Source organism: Lonchura striata, chromosome 2 (genome assembly GCF_050655825.1).
Source record: "Lonchura striata isolate lonStrDom1 chromosome 2, ASM5065582v1, whole genome shotgun sequence".
Lineage (NCBI taxonomy): Eukaryota > Metazoa > Chordata > Aves > Passeriformes > Estrildidae > Lonchura > Lonchura striata.
The window spans coordinates 36,924,019-36,936,883 of record NC_140704.1 but is presented as its reverse complement, the minus strand read 5'-3'; the positions used below and the strand labels follow the sequence as shown (position 1 = coordinate 36,936,883).

At 34.0% G+C, this 12,865-nt stretch overlaps 1 protein-coding gene across 2 annotated transcripts in view; it reads right to left on the bottom strand.

The window, feature by feature from the left end:
- Positions 1–12,865, bottom strand: part of KCNH8 (potassium voltage-gated channel subfamily H member 8) — a 186,575-nt gene that overhangs the window by 68,901 nt on the left and 104,809 nt on the right. For both annotated transcript variants that reach the window (XM_085568971.1, XM_021538123.4), the window contains exon 6: positions 5,068–5,225. In XM_085568971.1, the coding sequence (XP_085425097.1) occupies positions 5,068–5,225 (158 nt within the window). The remainder of the gene's footprint in view (positions 1–5,067; positions 5,226–12,865) is intronic.

Here is a 12,865-nt window from a genome sequence, read left to right as displayed (position 1 = left end):
ATTCTTCATTCAGCTGCACAGCTGACTAGACTAAATCTAAAGACAGCAGAGAACAGCAAAGAAGATGCTTAAAAAAAAAGTGTGAAATTTTGATGTGTAAACACACAATTACTAGTTCTGATATAAACCAAACAAACTTGAAATACTAGATCTTTCACGTTATCTTTTTTCCATGCAGTCTTCTTTCAGATTTAGCTTAAAAATTTGTGTTTGCAAAAAATTGATTCTTCCCAGCTCTGGAAGAGAAACACAATTGTCAAACTGACCAAAGATCATTTGATTGCAATATGAAACCACAAAATAAGTATCTCCAAGCACACAATGATTTTTCAGCTTCAGCTAACAGCATAACTAATTTAAATATGTATGAGATAAAACCAGCCTATAATTTAGCATGGAAGAGGCAATAAAAAATATCAGATATTTTGCAGAACAATAAAGCAGAGAAGTTAAGAGGAGGCTCATATTTGTTCTTGAGATTTAACCCTGTGTTCAGGGATCTGGGCATATTTTACTGCTCTGCACTAAGTAGTACTCCATAAAAGCTTTCATTAAAACTTTTAATACTGCTTCTTAAATTCCTTAACTAAAATATTATTGCCTTTCAAGTTTATGTGGGAAAAGTAGCACCTAATCTGCTCAGCACCCTAAGTATGCATCAGTTTATGAAGTATATGGCTCTGGCTTTAGAGGAGTTCCAGCATAAAACAAACAGTCTCTAGATGACCCCAACCCTTCCAGAGCATCCTGCAACCTATATCCATACCATATTTATTATGCACAGCTTACAGTTTTGCAGGGAATGTGCTTGGCTTGTGTTCAGCTGTTGACTAGACTTAGAAAACAATATACAGAATAGGATCCAAACAGTTTTATTGTATTTTTCTAAGATAAGATAGCCATAATTTTTATTAAGAGTAAGCTTTTTTTCTTTCTCTCTTCTTTCATTAATGAGACAGTAGGATTAAGGCCTAAGGTTGATGCAGGATATCCACATGAGCTGGAAAAGTAACATGAGACTTGAGGTGTCTTGCCACAGCACTCCCAGAGCACAGTATAGAGCTGTCTCAAAAACAAGTCTAAAAATACAGCTCAATCAATATCCTTTAGTTTTTGCTAATCCAGAATATCCTGAAGCTCAGCCTTTTTGTTACGAAAGCTAAAAATCTGAAATCTAAATTTTATTGGTGTGCCTTCACCAACAGCTAGATTTGACGTGACTGATATATTCTGTAACATCAGGTGTTTTTTATTTGTTCAAAGACTTAACAACTCATTGATTATATTCCACTCTCCGGAATTAACTATGTGAGAAACCTGCAAAGAAGAAAATAAGAAATCTACAAGCATTATTTTTTTTTTTTGTCACTACAGTTTTGGTAGTGCATAAGTAATTCTCCCATGAGCCTCTTCAAAGGGCAATATTTGCAGCTCATTATTTAGTGTGGGTTTTTCTTCTCAAGAACCTTTACATTTTTTTTCATGTACACAAAAGGGAAAAAAAAAGAAAATCAACAAAAATATGGCATTTTCCAAAATACATTGCTAAAATAAGATCTGATATTTGAGCACACAAACATTTACAAGGTCATTTCTTGCATTTCATTTCTATGTCATTCTCCATCTACAGTGCCAGAGAATTAGTTTTGTCTGTGGCCTTAAACCCAAGAATAAGTGCAAATCTAGGACAGAAGGCTGCAAAATATTTGAAGTAATTGCCATGTTTATATTACTACAGTCATATAACTTTAATTTATAGTTATTCTTTAATCGCCATGAAATTGTACCAACTGCCTCTGTTTCAGTGGAAATTAATTTCACAAAGTCTCCTTTTCTTCTCTCTCATCAGCTTGTTTGAACCAAACATGGTTCTGTTGCATTTATAACATAAATGGGTTCCTATTAATGACTGACTAAGGTGTAGCAGTAGCATACAAACATTTGTATAATGATTTTGTATATAATTATTGTATATGTACTATGGCCTACACCTTGGAGCCTTCATCTTCCCATGAGAGTCTGTGTTCTAAAACATCACAATTAAATAATGATAGCTTTGGTGAAATAGTTTTTATTTAAATATTCCTACAAATAAGAAATTGCAAAATGACTGTTATAATTCTCTGTGTGCCCTGCCAGTTATCAGTCTTGCCTAAATTCGGACCATTTTTGTTAAGCTACAAATATAAAAACAGTGAATCATATATCATAAATATTCTTTTTAATGTGGAAGCAGGTTTCATTTCAAGGCCTAAGAACTCCCGAATTTCAAAATAATTTCTTCATAAAATTGAACACAGATGTAGTTAATCATGTATTATTGCACTGAATTTTCTCATTAGTCATGCCAAATGCTCTTCTGGTATTGTGCCCAATATGTCATTGGAAGATCTAAAATGCCATCAGGCAGCTTCTTTTTCTATGTCACAAATTTAGGAAGACAAAATAAGGTGTCAGCACTCATACTTGTGCCTGCATAGATTTTCCTTTGCCCACAGATATAAAATCATCAAAAATTTCCATTTTGTTAATCATTTTAGACTAGCTGGGTTAACCTTTTTCTGTCAAAAGGACAGGGACTGAATTTTATCTGAGACTAACACAAACTCAATCAGCATAGTCCTGAGAAATACTGACAAAAAATAAAGTTGCTACAAACCAGCAATTAAATTCTCTGCTTGGACAAATCATCTCCTACATAAAAAACGAATTAATGAAGAAACAGGATACATTTTAAGAAATGACTAGTGGAAGAGATTTTTAATATTTTTTCTTCCACCTGGTTGTTTGCTTTTTCTGAAATGATGATACTTGTGCTCTATAACCATCAATAGCTACTCAGAAAGGAGCAATTCAATCATTATAACTAGTGTTTAATGGCCTGGGTTTTATGGCAACTTTTAAAACCATATTGTCCCAAATTAAGGGAACCTTTATGTCAGATGAACACAAGGATGGAAGGAGCTGGGGTTTTGGCATGCACTGAGGATAGGCAGGAATGTGCCTGTGGTCTCAGATCTCCAAAGAGCCCCTGATTTTAATGCTAGGGCAGAATCCAGGTAAGGTGTAAAGGCAGTAGAGCCAACTCATACAGTTTAACTTTTGTTTCTTTCAAAATATGTACAAAACCAGCAAACGACTCCACAGCATTTACATGCACTCTGGCTCCATCAACTTCCAGCTGGGGTATGACATATATGTGCCATACATACATAGGTATGTATGGCACTGTACCTATGGCTTGCAGAATTTAGAGCATCCCTAAAGGTTTGGCCTTTGTGCCGGGGCCTGAGGAGCAAAGGGCTGAGATGGTCCTTGATGCCCCTTCTCACCGTTCTGTTGAGGCAACATCTGAAAGTCGATGAAGTGAAAATCTGAGAATAGACATGAGGAAATGGCTTATTAAATCATGAAGTCTGAAAACAGTGTCGTGTGATTAACACCTCCCCCCATTCTTGAGACAGCTGACAAGTCATTGTTATCTTGAGGTTTATATTAACAGTTGCCAAGTCTTGTCACGACAAGAGATATGATACAGTAAGGCACTGTGTTCCCATCAAGGAATCATACAGAGGTCTTTTTGAGGGAAAAAGTTTAAAAGTACAACAGGAGATGTGTATTAATCATATTATGGCAGTATTTTTAATAATGTGACATTTTAACCGTAAAAATAATCATTGGATAGTACTTTCTTTTCCACAATTAAATATGGAAATCTTATCAGTCCCTTCCAGTGGGGACAAAAATTTGTTTTCAGGTTTTTAATTTTTTTTTTTTTTGACAGAAAGTAAACACAGCCAATTTAATGAAATTAATAGAAATTAAACCAATAGCACTATACTGGCTGTTTGGTTTGAGTGTAAGGGATAAACTGAGATAGTAACATATTTAAATAGATTACCCAGCTTTTATAAAGAAACAGTGAACAATGTGCAACTAACAATCAGGTTCTAAAAAGCATCTGCACTAGTATTAGATTGATGGTTCTTTATGTAATAAATGACATGAAAAGGGAGTTCATTGAAGGAACTGATATTAAATTACAAAATGAAACATGGTGCCTTATATGCGACCCTTCCTGACTAGTGTTTTTCTATGGTTAATTTTTTTCCTGATATGTGTTTATCCTGTCATTTCTGTACTTGTTTGTAACTCACTTGTAATGAAATTGAGATTGAGTGCATCTGTTAATGAAAGATCAAAATTCTGGGAATTAGAAAGTGGACAGCTGAAAGCCTTAGTCTTTTATGGCAAAAATTCACAAAATTAAGAAACCTCTGCTGACACTTTTTTTCGAAAACTAAACTTTTCAATTCAGAGGACTAGGAGGTTTTTGCATTTTTTAGGCGGGGGGGGGATTGTTTGCTTGGCTGCTTATTGCAATTTTACTTTGTGGATCCTTACACTACAAAATCCAATAGGGCTAGCAGAATAAAAACCTTTGTCTTAGCATAAGTAAGCCAAGGCAAATGTAATCCATCATGACTGTGACATCACCTTATTTTAGAACAAACATTTTTAGAGCAATATTTTCAAAGCAGATTAAGCTTTTTGTCATTATATTCCTAAAAAAGAAAAAAAAAGATGAGTTGGAACCAAAGTCACAGTAAATTATAATTGTAAGCAATACATGTTAGAACATACAAAAAATTAGTGGTCAGGCTGTAATTTTTGCATGAAAATTCCCACAAGTAAAGACAAAAAGGATTCCTGGCTAAATAAACATGCTGATCATAACAATGATTTACTTTACCACAGTAAAAATGTATCACTCTTGAAAAATTAAGGACTGAATTTATGCCCCATAAGAGAACAAAATTAATAGCAAACTGTATTTGAGTAAAGTAATTAAACAAGAAGCTAACATAGATGCATTTTTACAAAGCAAAGATAATTCAATTAAAAAATTGGTACATCCAGGATGAAAATACACCACAAAGCTGTAAAAGACACCTAGGTATTTTAGTTAATTTAGGTTCAGTCTCCAGATCTGGGGAAAAAAACCCCCATATAAACAAACCCCTCTTGAAAAAAAGAGAACAATTAAGAGGAGAGGTTATTACTTACCACAGTGACGTTGAAAGCATAAAGAAGATCAAAAGGAAGTGCAGCAATTAAGTCAATGATAAACCATGTAGTCACGTAGTGGATACAAATAGATCTTGCTTCAAATATCACTTGGCCAGACTTGCTGACATATGTTGTTCGGAAATTTAAAATAATATCTGCTTGACAAAGAATGAACAGAATCAGAGACCGTGATTTCTTAATTCCTGGGCACAACACCAGGAATTCAGAATAATACTGATTGGTTTTCTTCTGCATCATAAATACCAGGTGAATATTCTAATACAGAAACAAAAAAGCATAGTAGTAAGAGATGCACATACACAGAGCTAATTCAATGAATGCATTATTGTTTTCAAGGAGTAAACAAAATGTCTAAAACATTTATCACTCACTGACTTAAAAGAGTTTATCACTCACACATTTATCACTCACTGAATTAAAAACCAACATCCACACACACTGATCTTTAAATGGTACAAATATTGGTATTTTTCTAAATGAAAAAAAGGGTATTATTTTTGTCCATAAAATTTAGTTACATTATTTTGAAATTAAAAAATCATTCATTATTTTACTTAAATGTGTGATTTAAGCTCTTTTAGTGATAACTACTTAGCACAGATGACAAATGTCATCCTCAAGGATAACCATTTTTTTTATCAACTGAAAAATGCTGAGCACACTTGAACAAAAGGTTTTTTGGGCTATGGTGGAGATCATAAATGTGATATGAATTGCTTGGTGACTTGTGTACTTTGTTCCCATCTAACATTCCAGGATGAGTGTCTTTCAGTATGAGATGTAATTTTGACGTGTCTTGCCAAAACACATTTGCACTTGAAGAAAAACTCAGGTCTTGACAACAATTATTTTCATGTCCTACAAGACCAAGACTATAATCTGTCCTCAAGCTATGCACCCCGTTTCTACTAACATTAGTGAGAACTACTTGTGCAACTTTAACAGTGTCAGAATAGAGTGCAGCCAGCCATTAAGACTGGTGTTTTACAGCAAGATAACTTTAGGGGAAAAAAAAAAGAGATTGATTTGCATTTCTCCCTAGAAGTTCTTTAGGTAGGCTACACTAAGACTGCATAAAGCATGACCTTTTCTTCAAGCCTGCTAACCATAATATGTAAGAAGACAGGAAAAAATCTTTTTCCTCCCCACTGGGGACAAAGAGAAGAGAGAGGCTCAGCACACAGAGAAAATCATCCTGGGTCATTCCTTTGGGGTATCAGAAAAGATTCATTTAGGATAAATTTTGCAAGTCTTCATGTTATGAGTCTGAAAAATAATAATTTGCCAGGTTTTACTAGCAGAAAAATTTTATGCTCTCTTCTGTAGCTGGAAGCTAGACAGCCAGGTATGAACATTTGTCATACTAGTTAACCTGTACTTTGCTAGTAATAAACCTATAGTATTTCTAACAGTTTGACCTTGGCCACTCCCACCCTTTGACCCAGTGCAGTCAAGTCTCCTAAACTAATGAAATCTTTGGGGAATTTCTCCATTTTTTTGGCACAGTGGTGATTCTGCAATTTTTTTAGGATTTAGTGCAAAACCGTAAAGACACACAAGGGCAGGTATCTGGTTCATGGACTGAGGTCTTGCAGGTTAGTTCACAGTTTATGAACTAATGCTTTCCTTCAACCAGCTCCTCAAAATGAATACAACATATAAGGAAAATCAGAGATATAATCATTTCAGATTACCTCATGAAGTAGTCTCAGCTGTCCCTGCATTCTTAAAGCTACAAATATGTTATGAAATTTTCAATAATACAAATAAGATGAGAATATAGCATAATTTCACATGGTTCATGAGCAAGGCAGTGAGTTTGACTCCACAGGTGCTTTATAGAGACAGTTGGTTACTAGCCACATTTCCAGATCAATATGGCAGCATCAGACACATACAGAACACCATTGTGAAGATTTGTTTCATAGAGATAAGAAAGATAAAAATATTTGCATCACTAGTATGTTGAAACTGCTAATTGTCATTTGTGTCACAAACTCAAAAGTATAGTTATCAAAGTTAGAAAAAGTATTTTCTTATTTATTACCCATTAGCGTCTGGGAAACAACTAAAGCTTTAATAGAAAAGGAGATAAATTCTTGCTTTAAATGTAAGTACATCCAGTACACCGAAGGCTTATTGATGTGCATATGCAATTCACTTCTCAAGATTGAAGAGATTAGAGGTTTTTCTGCTCTGCACTCTTTTCTGCCATCCTATCAAAGCAATTTAAGGCAACAGCCCCAGATAATAGCTATCTCAAAAAAAAAAAAAAAAAAAAAAAAAAGGAAATGCTGCTAAGTGCTTGTTTCTGCATCCAGATTATTAGATAAAAGTCCAGAAGGTGGGAAGTAAGTGTGATCCATCTTATTTTTCTTAACAACTTTCTGAGCTATACTCGGGTGTAAACAGTTTCTTCATCTGGGCAATCTTATTTACAGCTTAACTGCTGTGCTAAACTACTTACTGAGAAACCTGTAAGGGAAAACACAAGAAAAGAACTCCTGAGGCAAAAAACTTCTAAGAGCACAACTAAATCTTTAACACAAGTTTAGAAATGATCATTTAATCTGAGAGATTGTATTATTTCTAGGAATAATATCTTCCACAGTTTTCTGGCGATTTCTGTTAAAAAAAGATTTACTTTTTCCTTTTTTGAATAAATGTTTTCTTATCACTAATAATATCTTTACTAATGCAAAAATAGTAAATATGAATGCACTATTTAATATTTTAGAAATTGTTAATCTTATTGTACAGTAGTTTCTACAAACTGATGACAAAAGAACAATCTGAAATTCAACACAAGCATCAATAATGTAAAGCTTTGGAGATTCTAGATAACTTGAGAGCTTCAAAACTAATGGTTTTCTCTAGTGCTGAGTTTGTTCTAAATGCTCTGAGATGAGGTGAGTTTTAATTATTTCCTACAACATAAAGGACAACAGTTATAAGTTTATGCCTATAAACCAGGCAAGAAGGTGGTTTAATCTCTCAGCTGATTCTTAAATCATATATTAAGTGACCCAAATATATTTGGATAATTAGTGGATTATTTTTTTTTACAAGAGATACGTTTGAATATACTATCTTTAAGTATGCTCTAACAAAAACTTCAGCCTGTGTGAACTTCATATTTAAAGCCGTGTTTGAATATTTCAGGCTGGGACAAAGACTGCAATCTCTCTTCTGCTTTAGCAGCTCTCAGCAAACATTATAAACAAAGACTATTACTAAAGAAAAAAGTCTGAATTTATTTTGTTGCAATTTTTTTAATGGGCGCTAGGAAAGGATCACTTTAACTGGTCTTGTGAGCCACACATGTCATGGGCTCAGGAAAGCAGAATAGAGCATTTAAATAATGTCTCTGACATGAGAAATATCATTACAAATTTGCTTAAAACTAAAGCAGGAAGAACAGCAGAAAATATCAAACTGCTTAGACATTACACCTGTCTTGAAGCACAGCACACACATATCTAAAGTACCATATATTTCTTGATGTAGAGAGGGAAAGAAGTGTGAAATGTGTTTATTAGGAAAAATTTGAGTTCTTATTTTGTTACATAATTTAATTTCAGTTCAAATTTCAAAAGCCCAGGATTCAAGCAAATTAAAGCTCAATATAAAATCTAGACTTTCCTATTGACTTAAAGAAAGGTCCTTAAATAATGTTTAACTACATGGCCTTTTCCACAAGACTTATACTGTGTTTAACACAGACACACATTGTGCTAACAAACACCGATGTGTCTTAAACCAGCCATGATCTCCTCCTTCCCCACTCATTTCTGCACACACTGCTGTGTGTGAACCTTGAGAAAAGTGTCAGCCTTCCAAGCTGTGAGGGGGTTTTTTGTCTGTTGAACACAAAGATAAAGTTGACCCGAAAGCACCCAACAGGGGGAACCCAAAATCTCCAATTTCAAGAGGCTTGGAACTAAGAAAGATGTCACCCTTTCACACTGTGTAGGAAAATGGGCTTCTGCTCCACACACCCTCTGTTCACAGCTCCCTGCTGATGCAATTACTTTCTGCTTTTTTGAGTCCTGTTCCTCTGAGTCCTTCTTCTCTCTGATCACCTTTCCCTGCCAACCCAAGACAACACAGACCAGAAGCCCCTTTAGGCACTAAGTCCTTAAGATGCATGCAGAGATAATAAACAGTGAATTTGTGAAACCATGACTGTGATTTTTCACCTGGTTGGATCCCACAGCTAATTAGCTCCATCTGCATGGATTCCCTCAGTCTGTTATTTCCACTACTGGTGGACACACATCCCTTAAAGAAAATTTTGTAATAGATATGATATCTCTAAAACTCATGCAAAGATACACTGAAAGATTATAGAAAATGCATTTTTATAAAACAAACCTTAGCTTTTTCAGCTATGAAATGAATTTAAAATTGTAATCTATATAAAGTTGCAGTTCCTAATTTATTTATATAATTTGCTTCCATTAAGCTCTTACACAGTATTCACAGGAATAAACACCAGAACACAGGGACCATTATTACCTGGAATAATGGTCCTGGAATGTCTTCCAAGTTTGTTATTATCATGTCTATGTGAGTCTGTGATATTACCATTCCAAATACCTCTAGCCAATAACATGATATAACTGGAAAGATCTAAACAATTACTTCCATTATTTGAGTGTTCTAATGGCTTTTACTCACCTATTGGTGACTATTTGCTTTATCACAAGCTTCCAGTGTGAAATCCATGCCCTAGCAATGCTCAATTCCTAAGAAAAGGCAACTTATTTCACAGCTGGGCATAAAAGAGCTGGGAAATCTAAGCAAGCTCATAAGGTTTGGAAACTGGTGACCTCTCTTGGGTTAAAGCTCTGTATGATGTGCTACATCCTTGGCCACATTGCCTCTTCCTAGATTTCTACTATGTGACACATTCACACACAGACACATTCATGCAGTGAATAGTATGAAGACACCAATTCAAATGAGTGTTCAAAAAAGGGAAAAAATTATATTAAAAAAATGGAGGTTCTACTTAGGGCACAATGCAGATTTATCTCCTAAATGATATAAAAGGAACAAAAGCCACAAGCTGGTAGTCATCAAACTAACCTATTAATCATTAAGATGTTTTCCCTTTGTAAAATTTTAAAAGTGCAATATGTGTTTTGTGTAATCTCAATTTCTAATCCCTGTTAAAAAAAAAAATCACTACCTGGAGGCCAGCTGAGCCACTCTACTCATAAACAGTATTATTTTACTTGAAGCAGATTATTTCCCTGTGACAATATTTTTTTTCTCTCTTTAGGCTTGATTGTTTAAAAAATAAATCCTGCTGGGATTAAACGTATGATAAAGTTATAACAGAATAACATTTCAGGATTAGGCAGATGATTCAATAACTGCTCATAACACAGTCTTAAATTTTAGAAAAGGCCATGTAATATACCTCAGTTTAATTGTCTTTCACTGGAAACTAAAAGAAATTAAAAAACCCGATGCCTTTAGGGCAAGTGGCATACATATAAGAAATGATGTTTTATTAGACTTCAGTCATTCAAACCTGTGCTTGAGAACTAGATGGCTTAGGTATGTTAAACCCACTGATATTCAGAGAAGACAGTTTTCTACATTATCTCCCTCTTCTTGATGGCATGACTGACTCATCTTTAATGTCTTGTATTTTTTTCCTTTATGTGATTTTACATTGACTGTCCTTAGCTAGTAATATTTACCCCAAAGTCCAGGCTCTTTCATCTATCTGATTGTTTTAGCAAATTTTATTTAATGATACAAGGATAATGATATTAGAATCTGGCCAGAGAGCTTTTAGGAAAGTTTCCAGGAAATATTACTGCCATATTGTTTGAATAGCAATTTATCTGTCCCTATATACAGTCTTATTTTTCATTCTACTCCTGAGATAAACATAGAGGTTCCTAGTGAATTGCCTAGGAAGAATTTATTCAAATGGAAGTGTGATTTTTCAATTCAGCATCTTCTTTCCAAACATTTATACACACAATTAACTTGATGATTTTCTTTCAGAGGCTGACATGATCAGGTGAGGGAGATGGAATTGGGTTTATGTAGGAAAAGAAAGTAATGCACATCTTATACCATTTTGGATCATATTTGAGCCATTATGAAATCAAATAAAGCTTGCAACCAAAAAAAAAAAAAATGGTACCACAGAGGTCAAGCACCAATAAACTAAGTACTAAAATGTATGAATTTCATGCAATAAATATATTAAAAATAATAAAACACATACTACATAAATAATATAATCAAAATTATGTTTTAATAAAAGCCTATTGCAGCTGGTGGAGGAACAGTATTTTTTTCTTCTTTTTTAGAAAGTTATATCAAACCGTGAACAGATATTAAGTAAAAACCGATATAAACTATAGAAAAATTGTAATGAAAACCTAGGTCTGTTTGAGAAAGAGAAAGAAATCACTAGTGCCCATGATGAAGGAAAATTACAGTTTTAGGAAAGAAACACTAATAGGAAACTTGAATTCGTTTGTAAATAGTAAGGATAATGATAAATAGGTTCATGTCATTACAAGAGAAGCTAATAGTAATCTCACAGAAAATCCAGATGTATTCAATACATACTTCTTATCTAATTTTGGAATGAAGCAGCAAAGCAAAGTTGTGTCATATCAGATGTTACATTAAAAGCCAGTGTGCCCAAAATAAGATTCAGGAGGTAACAACAATTTAAAAGCCAAACACTTAAAGAGATGTCATTTCTGCAGGTTGATGAAAAAACCCTCCAAATATAGAAATATGTGGTTTACGAGCCATAAGTATGTAGAGTTATGGATTCTTTAAGATCTTTGAAGAAGAGTTGAGGTCCTTCAGGAAAACCTTCTTTACCCAAATATAGTGTCTTTATACACAGGTTAAATATTACATCTTCTATTTAAGACTCAACTAGATGGTAAAAATTTCTAGCTCTTGTCAGAATCTTTGAGAACTGAAAGAACATACAAAACTACATATAACTAAAGTCTCAGGTATATTGCATTGATGTAGGAAACAATAAGAAGGAAAAAGATGGACCAAATTATATGCTGCTGGAACTTAAAGAAATTAATTATCCCAAGATATGATGTCTAGATCCTAATGAACTTGATATCTAAAATGGTATATCAATACCCATCATTGTACTATCAAGATGGTGTTTTGTTAAGTAAGAAAATTTGTTCTCTTCCACTGCTTAAACAGAAAAAAAATCTCATTGAGAATAATTATCATTCAAGAAAATTATGGAAATGGATTAGAATTAGCCCTTAAGAAACCATACATTTAAAAATATAAAATATGGCTATCAAATATACCTCTCCCTCTTATTTTCCTTTGGGTACAACCCCAAATACCATTTTCTCCTGGTCACTAGCACTTCAGAATATTGTGCAAACAACCACATTTAGTTTGTGCAGGCAGTCACAGAGTTTGGAAAACACATTTTAGAGCCACATTACACCTCAATTGAAAGAAGCTCTTCTTTAGAAGTTTTGTGGCTTTAGCTGGATGTCTAGAGTTCAGATGGACAGCAGAAATGGTTAAAAGCTACAAATCCTTGAAATCTTTACCCCAGTTCACAAGATGTTATGGAACATGATAGACTTCTGAATAAGAGATTTTTGCTAGCATGCAGTAACTATAATTCAGAGATTTTGCAGCTAAAGTCACGTTTGAATACACTGAGCTGTTTTACCAGGTAAACTTCTCCAGGGAGAAGAGTTTATTTACCATTTGACACCAAGTTGCTTGTCACTGC